General features: G+C 36.7%; 3 protein-coding genes across 3 annotated transcripts in view; 1 reads left to right on the top strand and 2 right to left on the bottom strand.

The window, feature by feature from the left end:
- LOC141914257 (uncharacterized) overlaps positions 1-23,214 on the top strand; it is a 45,584-nt gene that overhangs the window by 11,245 nt on the left and 11,125 nt on the right. The window lies entirely within an intron of this gene.
- LOC141914088 (uncharacterized) lies at positions 836-4,369 on the bottom strand. The gene is made up of 14 exons (XM_074805369.1): positions 4,362-4,369; positions 4,134-4,270; positions 3,903-4,062; positions 3,740-3,811; positions 3,469-3,639; positions 2,862-2,930; positions 2,757-2,783; positions 2,613-2,669; positions 2,493-2,531; positions 2,038-2,106; positions 1,933-1,959; positions 1,791-1,844; positions 1,150-1,179; positions 836-1,053 (listed from the first exon to the last, which is right to left on the bottom strand). Exons 2-14 carry the CDS (start codon positions 4,233-4,235, stop codon positions 848-850), a joined length of 1,083 nt encoding a protein of 360 aa, XP_074661470.1. The 5' UTR covers positions 4,236-4,270; positions 4,362-4,369; the 3' UTR covers positions 836-847.
- On the bottom strand, positions 16,863-21,546 carry LOC141914145 (uncharacterized). Its single transcript, XM_074805412.1, has 12 exons — positions 21,430-21,546; positions 20,291-20,562; positions 19,310-19,421; positions 18,884-19,101; positions 18,682-18,801; positions 18,349-18,519; positions 18,116-18,255; positions 17,786-17,903; positions 17,576-17,662; positions 17,301-17,481; positions 17,140-17,229; positions 16,863-17,062 (listed from the first exon to the last, which is right to left on the bottom strand). The coding sequence occupies exons 2-12, from the start codon at positions 20,435-20,437 to the stop codon at positions 16,863-16,865; spliced, it is 1,584 nt and encodes a 527-aa protein (XP_074661513.1). The 5' UTR covers positions 20,438-20,562; positions 21,430-21,546.

Consider the following 23,214-nt stretch of genomic DNA (forward strand, 5'->3'; position numbering starts at 1 on the left):
GGGCGTTGAATAGTAGATTAACTTAGTATTTCCATATTAAATTAGTAACGTGGCATTTTTTGTTATCACAATCAATTACAAAATCGTAGCTGCTGACATGTTTTATGATTGTATTGGGTTTCAAGGTCATTGGTTTTTGTATATGGTCACCAGAGGGCGTTGAATATTGAAATTGTTAGATTGTTGAGCATTTGAAACCACTTCCCAAGTGGGCATGGTGTCCCTGGACCCCTAGTTTCGATCACAATAAAAACTTCTTGGGTACTGCCACAGAGACCGTCTGCAGGCTGCTCGGATCCAAATGGGGGCATGCTCATCGATTGCGTCCCCTAACCCCTAGTTGATATTTGATTGCATTGTAAAGATTTTGTAATACGACTAAATAGAGTAGATGTGTTAAACTTAAAAATCGTCTTTTATACATGAGTATCACATTTGTAATTACATTTATATTCGATTTCATTTGGACAGAATCAACAAGATGAATGGACCCTTCGATATCAAGTTTCTCACATAACCTATGTGCGATTCATACAATCAAATAACAGGCAAGTTGTAATAGCCCCCAACAAATTACCGGTACCTGAATTATGGCACTGAAGGAACTTGGGGATTTGCTCAGTATTCCATTTCGTTCAGTAATCCATTTGGGCTCTCTTCCAATCACAATATATGTATTGATTTCAGCATTTCTAATATTTTCTTTTCCAGAAAGACTGATGTAGACTAAACTATAATTTAATTGTTAAATTCACCAAAGCAAGTGAAGTTTCCTCAACAGCTCTACTCCGATCTCAATGAATGAAAAATGTAAATGAATTGGTTTCTTGTACTATAATAAATTCTTTTATTCTTTCAATTCAATTGGTTGATGTTTTTCTACAATACTTTGTATCTTTTTATCATACGAGATCACCATATCCATAACGGATGTCAGGTTTTCAATCGGCTCCCATGTGTTGTGTTTTGAAGAGAAGTCCAACCACTTAATTTTGTAATATTGTTGACCTCCTTTCGATTGATGACCAACAATTTTTTCCACCAAGAATATGTCTGGAATTAAAGATTGATATCAAATATACTACCACAGGCTACATATTACAATTGAAATTTTGCGCTTTAAGATGCTGTTTCTGCATAAATACATACCATCATTTGGTTTCTTTCTGGATTTATTTGCTAAAATGAAAAAAAATCAATCATTTTTTTTTTAAACGAAACTACAGTGAACACCTCCCTTAGTGAACTCCTCTATTTAGTGAACGCCTCCCTTAGAGAACACTTTTACCCGGGAACCAAATTTTCCCTACTCATTTTCAATTAAACAGAACCACCATTTAGTGAACTTTACCAAATGAGTATTTATAGTGAACAGTGGTCCCATCCCAAAATAACCTTGTCCTCACTAGCGTGTTGTACCCAGGTTTCAACGTACCTGGGTTCAATGAAAACCCGCGTTCACGGTGAGTAGCGTCTACACTTAACACAGTTTCGGTAGAACAACATCTTTAGTGCAAGTTCAAGGTCAATTGTGGCGCCTGAACTCTGCATTGAACGCGGGTTCACTGTCTAGACTAGCAAAAAATGCAGAGTTTTACGTGACAGGGGGTTTCAATGTGGAGTGTTCTTCTTCAAGAAGGGTTTCTAAAACCTGGGTTTTGCGGAAAAATATGTGCTACCTCCAATTAGTGAACACCTCTCTATAGTGAACAATTTCTTAGGAAGCGAAGTGTTCACTAGAGAGGTTATGCTGTATTCGATTGGTATTAACTGAATTGAAGGCTGCATACCTGATTTCTCCTTTTTCTTTGTGACAACTTCGGTTTTTCTTTTTGTCATAGGTTCTGTTGAAAAAAAGAAAGGATAATTCAGCCTAGCTATTCAATAATATCTCATTTTATTTATTTTCTAAATATAAAGAACAATACGTACCTCTGATGATCTCTGCACTATCTGAATCTACAATGAGAAACAAGATAATTTACCCCAATATTACCATAGCTTGTAAGTTTATAAGACAAAAAGACTTAGTTGTACCTTCAGTGGCTTCTGGAAACAGAAGTTCTTCAGTTGGTGACGCTGCTTCTCCGTGGCTCATAGTATCAACTAATAAGAAATAATTCTAATATTATCCATCAGTTTCATTTCCATTTCATTTCCATTAAAACATATCAATTGATTTTGAAATAACAGACCAATGCATTACTTGGAAAAAAGCATATTGTATTTGTGATATAAGGAAAAAAGAATTGATACCATGTTTCTTATTTCTGAGCTTAAAAATTGACGCAGGTGGCCATGTATCTACTCTGTATATTTACTTTTTTTGAAACCATGATCAAGCTAACAATAACAGACCTGGCAGTTACAGAAATAAACTGATTAGAAAATGTATTGCCGAGGACAAACAAGGTATCAATTTTTTACCTTATAAAACACAATAATGCTGATCTGGCTGCTTTGAAATATTTCTTTAAACGTGCATACCCTACCATTATTTATTTTCCTTTTCTTGATGCCAGTTTTGATTACTGAAAGAGAACAATTTTTTAATTGATTTTGTGCAATTATATTTTCATCAAAGACTGCATAGCTTAGTGTTAAAAACGTACCTGATTTCCCTGTTTTCTTTGTGAGGACTTCGGCTTTTCTTTTTGCCATATTAGGTTCTGTTGAAAAAAAGAAAGAATAATTCAGCCTAGCGATACAACAATATCTTTTTTGCTTAAACGTAAGAATAACATAAGAATACGTACCTCTGATGATCTCTGTAGCATCTGAATCTACAATGAGAAACAAGATAATTTACCCCAATATTACCATAGCTTGTAAGTTTATAAGACAAAAAGACTTAGTTGTACCTTCAGTGGCTTCTGGAAACTGAAGTTCTTCAGTTGGTGACGCTGCTTCTTCGTGGCTCATAGTATCAACTAATAAGAAATAATTCTAATGTTATCCTTCCATATTCCATTAAGACATATACCAGTACGAGTACATTGTATTTCAATTCATTAAGCCCACACAAAGAAATACCCTAGTTCTTCAAGGTCAAATGCCACCCGCATCATAAAAAAAGTAAAAATCGAAATTAATTAAATTAAAATCGAAAATTCAAATGCGCTAACCCGCATTGGCAAACCATCAATCTGAATCGTCTTTTTTATCATAAAAATTAAATCCTGCTCGCCCGCACCGCTGTATTTGTTATTTACTTACTTACCGCATCTCTTATATAAGTCTTTGGTTTCGAGCTTTTTATTTCAACTCTTTTTCAAAGGAGCTATGAAAATATAATTTGCTCACCAGCGTCACTTTCCAGAAAAAACCTGAGAAACTACGGTATTTCTTTGTGTGGCCTAATAATGACATTCAATATATCAACATCAAGATAAATGTTGATATATTATGTAATAGTGTGTCTAACTTAGTGTGTTAAATATCTATTACCGGTAAGTTGAAACAGTGTACCTTCGAAGTATATTTTATCTTCCTTTTTCAAAAGTGCTTTCAGCGAGTTTTTTGCATAAGATGATGGTCTTTTCAAAATTATTCCAGTTGGCAAATTAAATGCCCTGACTTGACCAGCATCAACCGCTTTGTAGCTGCATCTCGTCCCGGAGATACCCTTTATTGCTGAAGCTATATAATGGCGCATATGAAATGATTACGATTGTCAAATGCTGAATTTTTCGACTATTTGAATGTATAATCAAATCAAGTAGCTAAAATATATGCTTACTGTATTTACGATTGAACATATCTGTGACTTTCGATCGCAGTACGTTGACATCTTCTAATTGATTGTCATCATCTGAATGTAGCAACAAACGTATAGAAACTGAGACTGCCTGAATTATCTTAGTTAATGATAGTGAAAGTGTGTATGTTTGAATTATCTTTACCTGGCTGATAAAGTGACTTCAGACTTTGCTGAACCTCTCTCTGTTTTTCAAACCACTTTGTTGGAATTGGTGATCCACATATAAACATTCTATTCCCATCCTTAGTAATAGCAATAGCAACAACATCCAACTTTTCTGTTGTCGAAGTAAATTTATTTACCTGAAGTATAATTATGTTATTTAGATGACTGCAAATAACATAAACGTTAATGGTTAAATGAAACGGCCTACCTTTTTTTCTAGTTCATGCACCAGAAATTCAATGTTATTTTCTTTATTTTCTGGGCCGATAGGCTGGCTGTGGCTTGCAGCCCTCTGTGCGTATGAAGCCATTGCTTCCTCTGTTTGGTCATTCCAATTTCCCTGGCCTAAAATGATATACAAATTACACACACCTCACTTTAAACAGGCTCAGCAACTACATAGAGGTTGACTAAAATCAACATGTATCTAGCTTACATTTTCCTTTTTTTTATCAGAGAGATAAACATCGTACGGTCTGCATGATCGAATGCGCTGCTTCTTACTCAGATTTTCATAGTTGTAAATCCCAGCTTTCTTTCGACATTGTACCTTGTGGTTCTCTATCCATTTCTTAAACAGAATAAACTAAAACTTTTAAAATACAGTTTATCAATTTATTATTTTAGTAAAAGTGCTTCATCACAAAGTCTGGAGAAAACACCGTAGGCCCTAGATCATAAGAAAAAGTTATATAGGCCTACCTTAACTGATTTCTCTGGCATGCCTGTAGCAACACTGGCTTCTCGAACCATTCCTTTGGTAAATTCATTTCCACAATGAGTCATCCCTTTCTCATAATAGGACACCAAAGTAGACTGTCTGAATTCAAATTGAAACTAAAGCAGTTAACGACTGTTAAATGTAAGTAGCTTAAAAGATCTTTCATAGTCAAACTCGCCAAAGTTCATCAGAGAGGTTGTCATAAGTTATCTCTGATCTTGGAACGACATTAGGCTAAGTCAACAACGTAATGATAGTGCATGTATCAGTTAATTATAAGAACTAGGTCTGAATGGTTTGATAGTAGAGACCTGCCCAAGTGCATGCTTACCTTTCCTTGGTGTTTAATAATGGCCCATGGGTATTTTCAAATTCTTTGTCCATCTAAAAATAAAAAAGAATAATTGTTGACATCTTTTCATTCACTCAATGAAAAATGATGTGGCTGCTAGGCCTATAGTCTAGTCCTACTTCAAAATGGCCAATTGGTAGATCAAAAATGGTAGTGGATATTTGATCATTTCACCCTTTCGAAGCTAAACCCTAAACAAAGTGATGCATAATAAAGGTAGATAAATTGATTACAGTGGCGTTGGAAGTGCAGCGACTGCAGCGACAATAATTTATTGATGACGTTTTTTTTTAATACCAAGTTTTTGAAGAAATTAAGTAAATTCGCTGTGGCAATATTTAGAATCTGTCCAAAATCGGCATTTGGCTGCAGCAATAAAAAATTGCTTCCACCGCCCCTGGATTAGTTTGCTTTTTAGTAGGCCTACTGACTTAATAATTCAATACTCATTCCTCACTGAGTCTGAGCCTGAGGTACTAACAATGCGTCTATTCATCATTGTAGGAGTTAACAGACAATACACAATGCCATACACCAAGCCCGCCACACTTATGGCAACAAGCCTTTTCAGTGAGAGTCAATGAGCAGATGAATAGGACCTGTTCTCTCTCGCTCCTCCAGACCTAGGCTCTCGAATCCCCTATTTTTGCCCAGTAGTTACGAAATGAGTCGTTTAGGCTAGCTGTTTAAAGGCAACGTGACCAACTTAATTCTTACCTTTAAGATTTTTTTTTTGAACTGGAAGAAATAGGATCTGAGAGATCTTATGTCGTGAGTTGAACTCTTATCAGTCGCACGGCTGCTGCGGTGGGCAATGCCGGGTGGTACTGGTACCGGTAGTTTGGATGATGGATGAATCGCAATGTTGCACGCATTAAATGCATGATGGATCGAAACATTTTCACGAGTCAACTTCTGATTTGAAACTCGCTCTACCGGTACTTGAGTTATATTTCTTTTTACGATAATGTAAACCAAAATGATCCCGAGAAAAAAATTCAACCCAGTCAACAACCAACATTTAACAGTACACGAAGTTTGGCTGATAAGGATATTTCACTAGATTTCATCTACCTGCCACATTCCAAAACTAAAAAAATAAAATTCAGTTTCGTGTACATTTAAAAACAGTTTTTATTGAAATAACCTTTTGCAGAGAAAAATTATAATGAAATGCTGTGCAACTTAGATCATAATAATACAATTGCAATTAATCCTCGCAAAGTTTTTACAGGCCTAATTAATTCTATTATTTAAGATTTATGGATCATAAGTCTGTACGTAGTTATTACAGTCAATAGTACATATAATAAAAAACAACTTTTAAACAGCATCACCCTTCTAAAAATCATCATTAAGTTATTATAACAAATAAATTCTATCATTTGATATCTATATGGATAATAATCCTGTAGTTATTACAGTTGATATGATAGTACACAGACACAATATAATAAAATACAACTTTTAAAAAGCATCAAACTTCAAAAAAGAAAACTAACTTTGAAAGTAACTACAGGCCATGAGTATAACCGATTGACCCTGCTACTTATGATTAAAAGCCAAGATTTTCAAAACAAATGAGAAGAATAGCGACAAGTACGTGTCCAAATATGTGCTTTCTTCTCCTCGTGGAATATGCGAGTAAATTTCATAGGACACTCACATAGATAACAATTATGATTGCTGCCAACCCAACGGTATATCCAGATATCATGGTTCGGACAATGGCAATTTGTGGTGGTACTCGAACTACCTAATTTTTTGTCAATACTTTTTTTAACCGCTTCGTTATAGGCACATATCGTATCTAGTTTATGCATTTGTCGAGCATGCTGAAGGAGATCTTTAAATTTTTCACCATACTTTTTGCAGTAAGGCAAAATACATCGATCAGCAATAACAACTTTTTCAGAAGTGTGACGCTTTTTATGGTCAGTCAGGTTGCCTCTAGACATAAATCTTAATCCACAAATATTGCAAGCATATTGTCCTTTTGGCACATGTCTTTTAACATGAACGTTCAAATTGCTCTTATCGGTAAAGCTTTTACCGCATATCTCGCATGAAAATTTCAGTTCTTTGCAATGTATTCTTGAATGACGATTAAAATTTGATTTATTGCCAAAAATTCTGCCGCACACCGAACATTCATATCCACTGTCTACTTTTTTACATAATACTGTAGCTGTATCGGGCGCAATAACTGATGACGAGTCCTGGTTCTTTTCGCTAACGTCACTTTTTAGAACGGAAACAACACGACGTCTATTACTTTTACGCCTGGACAAAGTTGTCGTAACATCAACACGTTTTACAGATACATTTTCTTCGATGTCCTGTTGCTGCTTGAGCTTTTTTAATTGGTCGACATGAATATTCCACTGTTCTTCGAAACTAATCGAATCATACTTCCATGCGAGGAAATGAAGTCCAATATTTAGGGAGGGCTTAAGTCCAATTGCTTTTTTTTCCATAAACAATGGTATAATCGATTTTGCATGTTCTTTAACTTCCTCCATTGGCCATGGCCCAATTGGCAATGCTCCACCATACTTTAACCGCAGAGCTTCCACGCGTCTAATCGTATCAATTTCGCCAATAATTGGGCAGGAGGGAAGAAATTCTTGAAATTCATGAGTATAAAAGCTGAAAAGAAAGATATTCAATTAGAAGATAGTTTAGTACAGGTAAGATAAGAATTTTGGTTGATAAGAGGATTTATTGTCCATACTTACAAATAACCATAGCCATTTCCGTGTATTTCAACGACCAGGTCCCCACTTCCATAGGGGCATGTTGGTGGAATATCATGTAGTCCGCAGATCTGTTTTTGGGCCTGTGTATTTTCCGCTACATTTATCACACCCATACATCTGGGAGGAAACTTACGAACATACGCAAATCCCACTCGTATTCTCTCTGACTCTGTGCGAAGTAAATAAAGAGGTTTCTTACTTATCATTGACATCAGATCAGCTAATACCAAGTCATACAGCTATGCCTTGACAGTATATAAATTTAAACAATTACGGTATGTACCTTTTACAGCAGCTCCAGTAAGCTTGTTGGCCGGGTACTGGTTGTTGAGTCGGAGCCCATCTGTTTCAACGGGCGTACCGAGGATCGGGGTTTCACTGCCGACTTTCTTCTGCCGGCCTTGTTCTTTGTCACTATCGTCTTCGACTTCATCACTTACATTGAATGGTTCTATTCCACTAATATCGCTACTTGCATCCAGATCCACGCCTAGACATTCAGCCATCACGATGCAGATGCGTTCAGTTGATATAATTGATATAATTTATAGAAAGAAAAGAATTGGATCGTATCGTCGCTTCGAGTATGATAAAAGAGAGCTGATGTTAGATGTTACTCTTGACGCACCCGTGTTGTGCATGCGCATGCGCATTGCCTGGACCGTACGATTTTAGATTATAATCAAAATCATTGTATTTCACAAACGTCATCGCTTCAAACACTCGATGAAGTTTAAAACAAAATACGAAGCAAGTACGTCACCACGATTATTATAGTAATTATAGTGGTCGTTCTTATTTGAACGACGATATCAGAAACGCGCAACTGCTAATATATAACCATATTCGCAATTCACCAGAAACATACTGAGACAAGAACGACCAAGCAGGCAGAAAACATTAAACAATCATCAATATCCACATTTTTCGACTATATTTAGCGTGAAATAGAAGTTTCGATCAATTTCTCATTGTTGGTCGTTCTTGTTTGAACGACGATATCAGAAACGCGCAACTGCTAATATATAACCACATTCGCAATTCACCAGAAACATACTGAGACAAGAACGACCAAGCAGACAGAAAAAATTAAACAATCATCAATATCCACATTTTTCGACTATATTTAGCGTGAAATAGAAGTTTCGATCAATTTCTCATTGTTGGTCGTTCTTGTTTGAACGACGATATCAGAAACGCGCAACTGCTAATATATAACCATATTCGCAATTCACCAGAAACATACTGAGACAAGAACGACCAAGCAGGCAGAAAACATTAAACAATCATCAATATCCACATTTTTCGACTATATTTAGCGTGAAATAGAAGTTTCGATCAATTTCTCATTGTTGGTCGTTCTTGTTTGAACGACGATATCAGAAACGCGCAACTGCTAATATATAACCATATTCGCAATTCACCAGAAACATACTGAGACAAGAACGACCAAGCAGGCAGAAAACATTAAACAATCATCAATATCCACATTTTTCGACTATATTTAGCGTGAAATAGAAGTTTCGTTCAATTTCTCATTGTTGGTCGTTCTTGTTTGAACGACGATATCAGAAACGCGCAACTGCTAATATATAACCATATTCGCAATTCACCAGAAACATACTGAGACAAGAACGACCAAGCAGGCAGAAAACATTAAACAATCATCAATATCCACATTTTTCGACTATATTTAGCGTGAAATAGAAGTTTCGATCAATTTCTCATTGTTGGTCGTTCTTGTTTGAACGACGATATCAGAAACGCGCAACTGCTAATATATAACCATATTCGCAATTCACCAGAAACATACTGAGACAAGAACGACCAAGCAGGCAGAAAACATTAAACAATCATCAATATCCACATTTTTCGACTATATTTAGCGTGAAATAGAAGTTTCGATCAATTTCTCATTGTTGGTCGTTCTTGTTTGAACGACGATATCAGAAACGCGCAACTGCTAATATATAACCACATTCGCAATTCACCAGAAACATACTGAGACAAGAACGACCAAGCAGGCAGAAAACATTAAACAATCATCAATATCCACATTTTTCGACTATATTTAGCGTGAAATAGAAGTTTCGATCAATTTCTCATTGTTGGTCGTTCTTGTTTGAACGACGATATCAGAAACGCGCAACTGCTAATATATAACCACATTCGCAATTCACCAGAAACATACTGAGACAAGAACGACCAAGCAGACAGAAAACATTAAACAATCATCAATATCCACATTTTTCGACTATATTTAGCGTGAAATAGAAGTTTCGATCAATTTCTCATTGTTGGTCGTTCTTGTTTGAACGACGATATCAGAAACGCGCAACTGCTAATATATAACCATATTCGCAATTCACCAGAAACATACTGAGACAAGAACGACCAAGCAGGCAGAAAACATTAAACAATCATCAATATCCACATTTTTCGACTATATTTAGCGTGAAATAGAAGTTTCGATCAATTTCTCATTGTTGGTCGTTCTTGTTTGAACGACGATATCAGAAACGCGCAACTGCTAATATATAACCATATTCGCAATTCACCAGAAACATACTGAGACAAGAACGACCAAGCAGGCAGAAAACATTAAACAATCATCAATATCCACATTTTTCGACTATATTTAGCGTGAAATAGAAGTTTCGATCAATTTCTCATTGTTGGTCGTTCTTGTTTGAACGACGATATCAGAAACGCGCAACTGCTAATATATAACCATATTCGCAATTCACCAGAAACATACTGAGACAAGAACGACCAAGCAGGCAGAAAACATTAAACAATCATCAATATCCACATTTTTCGACTATATTTAGCGTGAAATAGAAGTTTCGATCAATTTCTCATTGTTGGTCGTTCTTGTTTGAACGACGATATCAGAAACGCGCAACTGCTAATATATAACCATATTCGCAATTCACCAGAAACATACTGAGACAAGAACGACCAAGCAGGCAGAAAACATTAAACAATCATCAATATCCACATTTTTCGACTATATTTAGCGTGAAATAGAAGTTTCGATCAATTTCTCATTGCTGGTCGTTCTTATTTGAACGACGATATCAGAAACGCGCAACTGCTAATATATAACCATATTCGCAATTCACCAGAAACATACTGAGACAAGAACGACCAAGCAGGCAGAAAACATTAAACAATCATCAATATCCACATTTTTCGACTATATTTAGCGTGAAATAGAAGTTTCGATCAATTTCTCATTGTTGGTCTTTCTTGTTTGAACGACGATATCAGAAACGCGCAACTGCTAATATATAACCATATTCGCAATTCACCAGAAACATACTGAGACAAGAACGACCAAGCAGGCAGAAAACATTAAACAATCATCAATATCCACATTTTTCGACTATATTTAGCGTGAAATAGAAGTTTCGATCAATTTCTCATTGCTGGTCGTTCTTATTTGAACGACGATATCAGAAACGCGCAACTGCTAATGTATAACCATATTCGCAATTCACCAGAAACATACTGAGACAAGAACGACCAAGCAGGCAGAAAACATTAAACAATCATCAATATCCACATTTTTCGACTATATTTAGCGTGAAATAGAAGTTTCGATCAATTTCTCATTGTTGGTCGTTCTTGTTTGAACGACGATATCAGAAACGCGCAACTGCTAATATATAACCATATTCGCAATTCACCAGAAACATACTGAGACAAGAACGACCAAGCAGGCAGAAAACATTAAACAATCATCAATATCCACATTTTTCGACTATATTTAGCGTGAAATAGAAGTTTCGATCAATTTCTCATTGTTGGTCGTTCTTGTTTGAACGACGATATCAGAAACGCGCAACTGCTAATATATAACCATATTCGCAATTCACCAGAAACATACTGAGACAAGAACGACCAAGCAGGCAGAAAACATTAAACAATCATCAATATCCACATTTTTCGACTATATTTAGCGTGAAATAGAAGTTTCGATCAATTTCTCATTGCTGGTCGTTCTTATTTGAACGACGATATCAGAAACGCGCAACTGCTAATATATAACCATATTCGCAATTCACCAGAAACATACTGAGACAAGAACGACCAAGCAGGCAGAAAACATTAAACAATCATCAATATCCACATTTTTCGACTATATTTAGCGTGAAATAGAAGTTTCGATCAATTTCTCATTGTTGGTCTTTCTTGTTTGAACGACGATATCAGAAACGCGCAACTGCTAATATATAACCATATTCGCAATTCACCAGAAACATACTGAGACAAGAACGACCAAGCAGGCAGAAAACATTAAACAATCATCAATATCCACATTTTTCGACTATATTTAGCGTGAAATAGAAGTTTCGATCAATTTCTCATTGCTGGTCGTTCTTATTTGAACGACGATATCAGAAACGCGCAACTGCTAATATATAACCATATTCGCAATTCACCAGAAACATACTGAGACAAGAACGACCAAGCAGGCAGAAAACATTAAACAATCATCAATATCCACATTTTTCGACTATATTTAGCGTGAAATAGAAGTTTCGATCAATTTCTCATTGTTGGTCTTTCTTGTTTGAACGACGATATCAGAAACGCGCAACTGCTAATATATAACCATATTCGCAATTCACCAGAAACATACTGAGACAAGAACGACCAAGCAGGCAGAAAACATTAAACAATCATCAATATCCACATTTTTCGACTATATTTAGCGTGAAATAGAAGTTTCGATCAATTTCTCATTGTTGGTCGTTCTTGTTTGAACGACGATATCAGAAACGCGCAACTGCTAATATATAACCATATTCGCAATTCACCAGAAACATACTGAGACAAGAACGACCAAGCAGGCAGAAAACATTAAACAATCATCAATATCCACATTTTTCGACTATATTTAGCGTGAAATAGAAGTTTCGATCAATTTCTCATTGCTGGTCGTTCTTGTTTGAACGACGATATCAGAAACGCGCAACTGCTAATATATAACCATATTCGCAATTCACCAGAAACATACTGAGACAAGAACGACCAAGCAGGCAGAAAACATTAAACAATCATCAATATCCACATTTTTCGACTATTTTAAGCGTGAAATAGAAGTTTCGTTGTTGCTGTTGTTGTTGTTCTTCGACTCTACGGGCCTCCTGGTTTTTGAAGATCATTTTCAATCCAAAATACCACAAAATAGATCTAGCCGGCTCATTCACGTATTATATTCAAAGAAATAACGAACAACGAAATCATCTTCAATGTATTGTGAATGACAAATGAACGTTTAGCGTCACATATCTATTTATTCATGAACACGATAATTACACACATACACATATTATATAAATATTCATATATCATTACACTAGCATACCACGCATACAGGCATTGACTAATAAAAACAAACATCGCATTTCTAGCCAAAATATATCACAATATAAATTATTATAAATTGTACTCTATGTTAATAAAATCTGATGTACACGAGTTTTTTATTCAATAATTTGATGCAAAAATTCAGAAAAATACTTAAAAACACATTTGATATAATTTATAATTTCCATTGAAAAGAAATCAATACTGAAGCTGGCCAGGACATATTTGCAAAAATATTGTTCCAAATTCACAGGGGAACAGTAGTGGATGAACAGAGATTGAAAACTAGGGGTCCAGGGACACCATGCCCACTTGGGAAGTGGTTCCAAATGCTCAACAATCTAACAATTTCAATATTCAACGCCCCCTGGTGACCATATACAAAAACCAATGACCTTGAAACTCATCACAATCATAGAACATGTCAGCAGCTACAATTTTGTAATTGATTGTGATAACTAAATATGCCTTGTTACCAATCTAATATGGAAATACTAAGTTATTCTACTATTCAACGCCCCCTGGTGACCATATACAAAAACCAATGACCTTGAAACTCATCACAATCATAGAACATGTCAGCAGCTACAATTTTGTAATTGATTGTGATAACTAAATATGCCTTGTTACCAATCTAATATGGAAATACTAAGTTATTCTACTATTCAACGCCCCCTGGTGACCATATACAAAAACCAATGACCTTGAAACTCATCACAATCATAGAACATGTCAGCAGCTACAATTTTGTAATTGATTGTGATAACTAAATATGCCTTGTTACCAATCTAATATGGAAATACTAAGTTATTCTACTATTCAACGCCCCCTGGTGACTATATTCAAAACCCAATGACCTCGAAACTCACCACAATCATAGAACATGTCATGAACTACAACTTTGCAAGTGATCATGATAACAAAATACGCCTAAGTACCAATATAATAAGGAAATACTAAGTTATTCTACTATTCAACGCCCCCTGGTGACCATATAGAATAACTAATGTCCTTAAAACTCTCAACAATAATAGATGATGTCATGAGCTATAACTTTCCAATTGATTGTGGTTACAAAATATGCATAGGTACGAATATAATAAAGAAATGCTAAGATATTGTATTATTCAACGCCCCCTGGTGGTCATTGACAAAATCCAATGACCTTGAAACTCACCACAATCATAGAACACGTTATGAGCCACAACTTTCTAATTGATTGTGGTATCAAAATACGCTTAGGTATCAATATAATGTGGAAAAACTTTTTCCCACTTACAAATGAGTACTGGCGACACCAAGATGGCTGCCAATTGCGTCATAATTGGCTGATGAAAAATAACTGTCTCAGGTTTTAAAGCATCCCTTTCCAAAGAATACCCATCACAAATTGCAAATTGAGAAATGGCAAACCAGTAGGAAGCTACAGGGCTCAGAATTTGGGCCAAAATTTACATTTTTGGGCACTAAAAAGGTCATAGGACGGCCATCTTGAGTCCGATCGACCCAATTTTTGTTATGCTGATGGGCCCTGGGAAGATACACATACATCCGAAAGATCAAGGTAATTGATCAAAGCGTCTTAAAAATTTCCCTCAAAAAGTTCAAATTTTTAGTCAGGAATATGATCAACAGCTAGTAGACAACAATAATAAAAGGAAATTGAGGTGTTTGTACAATTACCTATAAAAAATTATATTTTGAACATATTTCACGGAATTCCGGGAATTTTAATTTTACAATCCAAGGTCGCCATCAATGTCCGATTAGCAAAGTTGTCTGAGCATGGCTGCACCATTTCCATGGCTGCACCATTTCCAATCAAATTTGTAACATCCGATGTAATAAAATATTTTTTGATAATGATCTGTGCCGATATAATGATTTGATTTAAAAAAAAAAAAAAATTACGACAAAGGAGTTTGGTAGTCGGTCGGCCATATATATTTTTGAAAAAAGTTATTTCACCCAAAATTTTGAAAAAGGGTCGATAGGCAATTATATCTTATTCTGAAAATGATTATTTGAAACGACGAAATATCGGGTCAGTCGGGCGCGAGAAACAGAGTTTTCTTTTCTGTGGCCTAAATTCCAAATTTGTGTGGCCTAAATTCAAAATTAAACAACTACTTCTGTGTCAGACTCTTGATCATCAGAATCAAAAGTATACAGTGCGGAATTGGAATCTTCTGGTTCAGCAGTTTGTTTTTCCACTAAATTTGAGTATATTTCTTGACACGAGGAAATGCGTTTATGAAGGAACTTCAGTTTTTCATATATCAAACTCTTAAGTCCCTGATCTACATCGTCATCTTCCCTGGCAGCAAGAAGATCAGCTCGTTGAATCTCTAAATTCTGTATCACATGAGAAAGTTCAACCTGAACCATTTGCTTTTCTTCTATCGACCTTTTCAGAGTAAACCAACTGCCTAAGGCTTTACGTTGCATTGTAGTTAAAGCTGACATCTAAAGGAAGAACAAGACAGGAAATCAAATACGAGAAAAATTTTGTAGCAAGCTCCACCGAGAAGAATAAAGACCAACCTCGTTAGACAATGGCTGGTAAATTGTGCTTTCGAGATTCAGAGCATCTTTAGAACTAATTCTGTTGATATCCGCAGTCAGACAATTGTACAAGTTAATGGCCTTTTTATACTTTTCACAACCCGCTTCCGCTGCTTGATCAGACGACTTGCAATTTTCTGGCCACCTAAAATTTAGTGGGGTATATACATGAGTTATGTCTGTTCTGAAGGGATTTACAAGGGAGGAATGACAATGTAGCAATTATGTCACATGGGATGGCAGTTTCACCTGCATGTTTTTTTGAAGCTTTATCAAGAACCTTCATCTCACATGCTAAGGTTCGCATTTGTCGAAGATATGCACAACGTTTCCTGTCATTCATTGCTTCCATTAGATTGATGTATTCGTATTGAGAACTGGACCATCGAGTGAGATTCCGAATATTTTCAATTGATTGAAGTCTTGCATCCAGTCTAAACGAGACAACAGTATCAGTATCATCACAATGCCACCATAATGAAAACTGACAGAAAACAAGCTGAAAACTAATACCAATGTACGTAGTTACTCCAACTTACTCATCTCTCTCTTTAACAAGGGTCATACATGTGGCACCATCATTAGAGCTCTTTATCATTGTACTGAGAAAAAAAATATATTTACATTCATATTTCATTTAAGTACTTAATAAGTGCACCTCTGATGATTTATTTCATAATTACTATAACTTACCAGACACTGTAGTATGTAGACAAGAGCTTGACGTATTTTTCTTGCCATGAGGATGGGTTTCCTTAATATTGAAAAAGAAAAATAATCAATACAACAGGCCTTAAAACTCTTTCCACACCGTGGGTTAAATATTTCGCCTCATGAGATGACTATAGCTGATGTCGTGGGCAAACTCATTTGCCAGGGATATATCTAAAATAATTTCATTGAAAAAAAGTTTATAGGGCAATTTTTATTGGTTTGTCAAGTGGATGAGATCTCAGTCATGTATCTGGTATACTATAGTATAGAACTATTAGATGGCGAAGCTGTGCCCACAGTAACTTATGGCAGGTGACCTCCATTTTTTCCCAGATTTCTAATTCAAAGGTCAATAAGTCAGCGTGACCCTCAATGGACCCAAACCCTAGAGTGTATCATATAACCATTCATGAGCTTTCAGAAAATTATTGGTTTTGGGGTGTTGACTTAGTTCAATGCCACGTGTTCACAACCCCGAAAAGGTCCAGCACAGCTGAGTGGAATTTCATTAATGATGATCAACATGGAAAGAGTTAAACTTGTTAACACCATGCCATAACTTTTACCTTTATCTCTTTTATGAGTCACTGATACCTTTTCCTGGAAATTCCACTGTTCAAAGATATCATCTCTCCCAGTAGCTATTTCTAAAAATAATGAAAAGATACATGTAAATTCAGCTTTATTCCTCTAGCAAATAAGATACATGGTGACAAATCGAGACCTGGAATTATCAATGATATATCGGCAAGTTCCTTTTCTGCTTGTTCTATAGCTACATCTGCTCTCTTAAACCGCTCAAACAATGCGAATTCTAAAACCACAAACAAAAATGATGTCAAAATTATCAATATGTGATAACCATACCATCCTGGATTTACTTACCAATTTTATTCATTTTCTTCCATGTATAATGCTGGGCTGCTAATGTAAGTAACTCTAACCTACGATTTGGAGTCTGTTCCTTTGTGATTTGAGCAAATCGTCGGATATAAGACCAAAATCGTTCCATAGTTTCTCCATCCGTCAAACCAAAATTTTCCAAGCGACGTGGACTTAAGTTTGTCTGAGCGATAATAAAAGATAAAAAAACATTTTTTTTTTCAAATAAATATAATGATCCAGTCAGAAGAAAACTTAAACCTAGGTTAGATCCATACTTGACAATTGGCTTGATGACCATAGCAGTGAAATAATGGAATGGCAAATTGGAGATTACCCGGCAACATTCTTGAAATATCTGGTTTCTGAAAAAATATCAAATGCACGTGGTAGTTAGAATGGGTTCAGGGAAACCATTCTCATTTGGGAACTAGGGATATTGTTTCAATAACATGGTCTATGGGCAATAACTAAGAAATGGCATCTACCTTTAGATATTTTTGCAATACACAAGCTATGTCATACATAACTACCAATTCTAATTGATTATGCTCAACTTGCAGCTCTGCAACCATATGATTCAACAGCGAAACAACGTAACTGAGCCTGGAATATGAATCAAACACATTCTCACACATCAAAACTAGGGATCCAAGGACTCCATGAAATCATTGACTATTTCAATATTCAATGGCCTCTAATGAACATACACAGAAACCAATGATCTTGGCACTCATCAGAGAAGATTTCATGAGCTACATATTTGCAATTGATTGTGGTTCCAAAATATGCACATGTAAGATACAGAACTAGATTACCTTTCACCGTGCCTTAGATTTAGCATCGCTAGTGGAATCTCATGTCGTGAACATGCCAAACCCATCACACCAGTATAATCCAAATTGACAGCTTTGTTTTTGGCACGGATGTCTGTTCCTGCCTGGAAATTATTACATTCCTGGAAAAATTAATCAAATGGCAATTTCAATTAAATATATTAATATATATTGTATACAATCAAAACCATTTTTTTCAAAACCAAAATATTTACACCATCATCAAGTTTGGATGTATCACAACATCTCAAAACATACGAATCTACATTGCCTTGGTCTAAAAATATTGGTCTTAAGATTTGTGGGGTAGAGTAACTCCTTCCTGCATTCTTTTTCCGAACCAATCCAAAATTAGCATCAGCTGACACAAAAAGTTTACCATTATCCTAGGAAGATGAAAATTGATTTTCAAAAAATATTTCAGAATACAGAAGACTCTGCCTATCCGGTAATCCATTCAATCTAAATGAAGGTCCAAATGGTACCGGTTAAGGCGGGGTCTATTTTATATGGCAAACCAGTGTCAGAAATGCAGCCAGAAGCCATACCTCAGGACAAGCCAAGCACCGCTTATAAGTGTAAGATTTCGACAACAGATATTCCTCACAAGTTATCAATCTAAATCTACTCAGACTCTCACTTGTCAGCAGTCTATACAACTGTGAGACCTACGTAACATCAAAGCACATCAAATTTTAGTTAACAATGAAATATAGACAGGAGATGTGCACTTGGGGTGTATTACTTTACCTGGTCAAGCGAATAAGCGTTCATCACAGCATACGTGTCTGCAAATGCTCTTGCTGACAGCTGACCTTCTATTTGGAGAGTCGTAAAAAGTTTGAGAAAATCAAATGATGCAGCGTATGTTGGCTGGGAAGGAGATGCAGGCCACAAACGATGATTGGTTAAAGCAATAGGTAGACTTTGACATTCGCAGTGCTGAACTTTTTTCGCATCACATCGACCTATTAATCAATATCAAACATAGCAGTGAATAAATCTGAAGTAAATTATGGTTGATTTTGATTTTAACCGTCCTGGTGAATTCTTGCTGTTTGGTTAAAGAAATTTACTTTTTTGGATCTAAATCCAGATACTGACATGCATTTTAACCTACTGACAGATAATGTCATTTATAAAACAAGAGTTAAATCTTGAGCAAATTATACATACCATAAGAATCGAAGACTGTAATAATTTTTTCTTCAATCAAGGTACAATTGCATGGTAATCTGCTGAGGAGGGGTGGCTCCCTAGGACACACATGGTTAAAAAAACCATCCATCTGTGCAAAATAAAAACATCATAAAATACAATGTACGTAGAGTTTTTACCATTCATTCACGTTTCCACTGGTAAGGCCAGGACAAAAAGAAGTACTAAGGACTTTTTCAGCAATTTTAGACCCAAATGGAAGGACTTCTTGACTGAAAAAGAATACTTTCCAGCAAAATTAGGACCCAAGCAGGGCCCACAATAGGCGATTTTTATCACTGAATCCAGGCATCCTCACTTGCCAGGGCTTGATTACCGCCCGCTAAAGCTCCCGTCAACACAAACCCTGGCCGTATACCCTTCATTGGTCTATTACATCGCCCAAAATTTCGTGGGCCGAGAGGTTAACACTGAATGCCCACCAGTCTATATATCTAGCCAAAGAGATGCATGATTTGTCCTACAGCATTACCACGCATATGATTGACTGGAGTGAAATATAGACTGGCGGACACTGTCTGGCCAAGAAATGGACAATGTAATAGACCATATGAAGGGTTTGTGGCCAGGGTTTGTATTGGCGTGAGCTTATTATTCAAAAACATTTGCAATGTGTACCAATGTCAAATTTTGTGCAATATTTCCAAGCAAAGAAGTGATAGAGACATGAGATTTCAAATAAAAAACAACCTTTTTAGACGCAAAAAAAGACCTTGAGTGAACAAATTTTGACCAAATATACCAATTGACCATGAAGTGTATTAGAAATTTCCCTTGAAAACTTCATAAGAGCTGATTTTAGCAAGCCAAATATATGGACAGACAATTGAATTAAGTGTCTTCAAAAGTTCGCCTTGACAGAATAATGGACATATGACAGTTGAATAGTGAAAGCTAGGCCCCTGGGACTTGAGTCCCACATGGGCTATAAATACTTACAGCTTGCCACTGCTTCAATCGATGGAAAGGCAAATATGTATGTAAGTTTATGCTGCATTCCAAACAGTATGTAGCAAATGGATGACAATCATCACATCGAAAAGGCTCTTGTTCGATTTTTTCGCAGATAAAACATTCAAACGACATCGGTTTGTACTGCTTCAGAGCAGATTCAGTGAGCTTGTCCGATAACTCATCCCACGCATGGACTTCAGACACTCGTCTCTTTCCATAATCACCATAACTGCCTTTCGTTGCACTTTCAGAATGACCTTTTGAGTTAAAAGAATATTCATTTGGATCAATCATTTTAAAACAAGATGTAGTTATAGTAGTACAATGCCATCACCAATGCCTAATGGGAACATCCGGCAAATTAACTAGGGGGCACCATGCCTACTGGCTGGTTGAAAGGCTCCACAATCTGGCGATCTATAAAATACAGATATCAATGACCTTTTGCAACTACAATTTTGCTTTTGATCGTGGTAACAAAACATGCAATATGGAAATATCATACGTTATTCCACTATTCAATGCCCCCTGGTGAACATTACAAAACAGAGAGTCATGACCTTGAAACTGACCACAATCATGGAACATCTCATGAGCTACAGCTACGCAAAAAAATTGCTGCTACAAAATGTCCCCCCCCTGTTTTATGATGAGATTTTACAAGGACCACCTTCACAGCACTCAAGAGTTCAAAGAGATCGGCTCTATAACGGAAAACGGCTCTATAACTTTTTAGTGCTTGGCCCGTAGTATCTACATTCCCAGTTTCGTCAAGATGAGATTATAATTGTTGGACAAGAAGCGATTTAAAGATTTTACAAGCGCCACCCATACAGCGCCCTCTAGAGATCAAATTCGGAAAAACGGCTCCATAACTTTTTAGCCCTTGGCCCATTTTCACTTCATACCAAGTTTGGTCAAGATTAAAAAAGAACTGTAGCACTAGTAGCAAATTGAAGCAAAAGCTGATGGAGGAATGGACGGACGACGACAGATAATCACTCTAACCCATCAGCTCCACTGACCTCCGGTCACAGCCGAGCTAAAAATTACATGTACCATACAAATGGATTTCTCTCAACGAATTCATTTGATTGAATAAGAGTGTATTAGTATTGACTTACTATCAGTTGGATCAAGTGATTCATAGTCCGAAGATTCAGGCTCAGTTAAATTAGATGAGCCAGAATCAGGAACATTTCCTTTTATTTCCGACTGCCCACTGACGCTTTGAAAAACACCATCTTTGACCAGGTATAACATCGGTTCTTTTTGTTTCTCTCTTACAACTTTAATAGGCTTCATTTTTCCAGATTTTACGATGGTTACCTCAGGATAATCTGTTTGCAATTCTTTAATAGTTCTTTTGCGAGGCATAATGGATAGACTGAAAAATAAGTGCTGGTAAAGGTTAGAAGTAATCAGATTGCATGTAGCCTTTCTGGTCTTTCGTTATATTAGTACACTAATAGGAAAGCACCAGTTCAAGAACTCAACGGGGGCCAGGATTAGTGCCTATTTTCCTCCCCTATTATAAGATGCGGTCCACCAGCTGAACCAGAGGCTCAGGAAACATGACCACTTGTCACAAAATTCAATGCCCCCTGTTGACCATATATAGAAACAAATGAGCTTGAAACTCACCACAGATAACTGGATTCCAGTGGTGCCCGAGGTGGAATGGTGTATTACATTGACTAGGCACCTGGTTTAGTGTGGCAGGGGTGCGCGCTGTGGCTGTGTAGCAATGCCAAAAGGTTTAACTCCCTGCCGAGGGAGGATTATTTTTTATTTACGATTTGATAGAACTGATTTAAGTGTAGGGTGCAGGGGCAGATCTAGGGGGGTCAATAGGGTGGCTAGGCACCCCCTCAAACGCCTTCAAAAAATTTTTTCGTGTAAATAGCCTATCTCTAAGAAAATAAGAATGTTAGCTGCCTCAGAATCAGAACTAACAGTAGCGTTGCGACATTATTGGATGTCACCGTATGCTACGAGCATTCATCGAGATGATCGCTCGTAGATACAAGTAATGACTGACAAAGGTGGCTATTTGAGGATATTCAAGCGGGAAGTGATCAAATCGAAGTGCTGACAGTGTACGCTGCTTAGCAGGAGAGAATTAACAAATCTCATTATATAAAAAATGCATCATAGGCCCATGGCTATTTGGTTGATAAACGTCAATCACCGGCTCAATACGTCCAGTGCGGGTGTAAAAATAAGGGTGTGGTTATTCAGCTGGATCTGGTCACCGACTTCTGAACAATATTTTGCCGGATATTTCTCCGCGCATATGCGCAGAGAGGTGCGCGACTTGAAGGAAGTATGGAGAAAAGAGTTTGAGAAAGCAGAGCGCATAGAGCGAGACTCGAATCCGGGTCAGTAAATTCACCTAGCGCAGCGTCTTCCAACTAGACCACCGAGCTCGCTGAAAACCACCCGAATGTTTTAACTAGATATATAGCCCCACCTAACCCTATCCCTAGTTGTGAAACAAAACCCTGGACCCTCTTCTCACCCTCTTGACATTAACCCTATCAAAACCCTAACCCTAAACCCAATATAATGATTTTACTAATACATGATATATGGATCCGGCAAAATATCTTTTAAGTCGGTAACCAGATCTGGCTAAATAACCACTTCCTAAAAATAATCGGCCGAAAATTTTAAGTTTGATTCAGGTGATTCACTAGGCGTTTGTCGTCACCGACTGAATATTTCGGGCGATTAATGCAGTAGCCATGCCCGTACTAGGCCTAAAGCGGTGATTCACTGGCAGCACTTTGAGTATACGGCCATGGTGGCGCACTGCCTTTTTGATTTAATAAAATAATGAAAAGGTCGGCAAAATACTGAATAGGCCGAGGCTAAGTTGGAATTTATACTAGGCCCGGAAATCTAAG

Source organism: Tubulanus polymorphus, chromosome 12 (genome assembly GCF_964204645.1).
Source record: "Tubulanus polymorphus chromosome 12, tnTubPoly1.2, whole genome shotgun sequence".
Classification (NCBI taxonomy): Eukaryota; Metazoa; Nemertea; class Palaeonemertea; order Tubulaniformes; family Tubulanidae; genus Tubulanus; species Tubulanus polymorphus.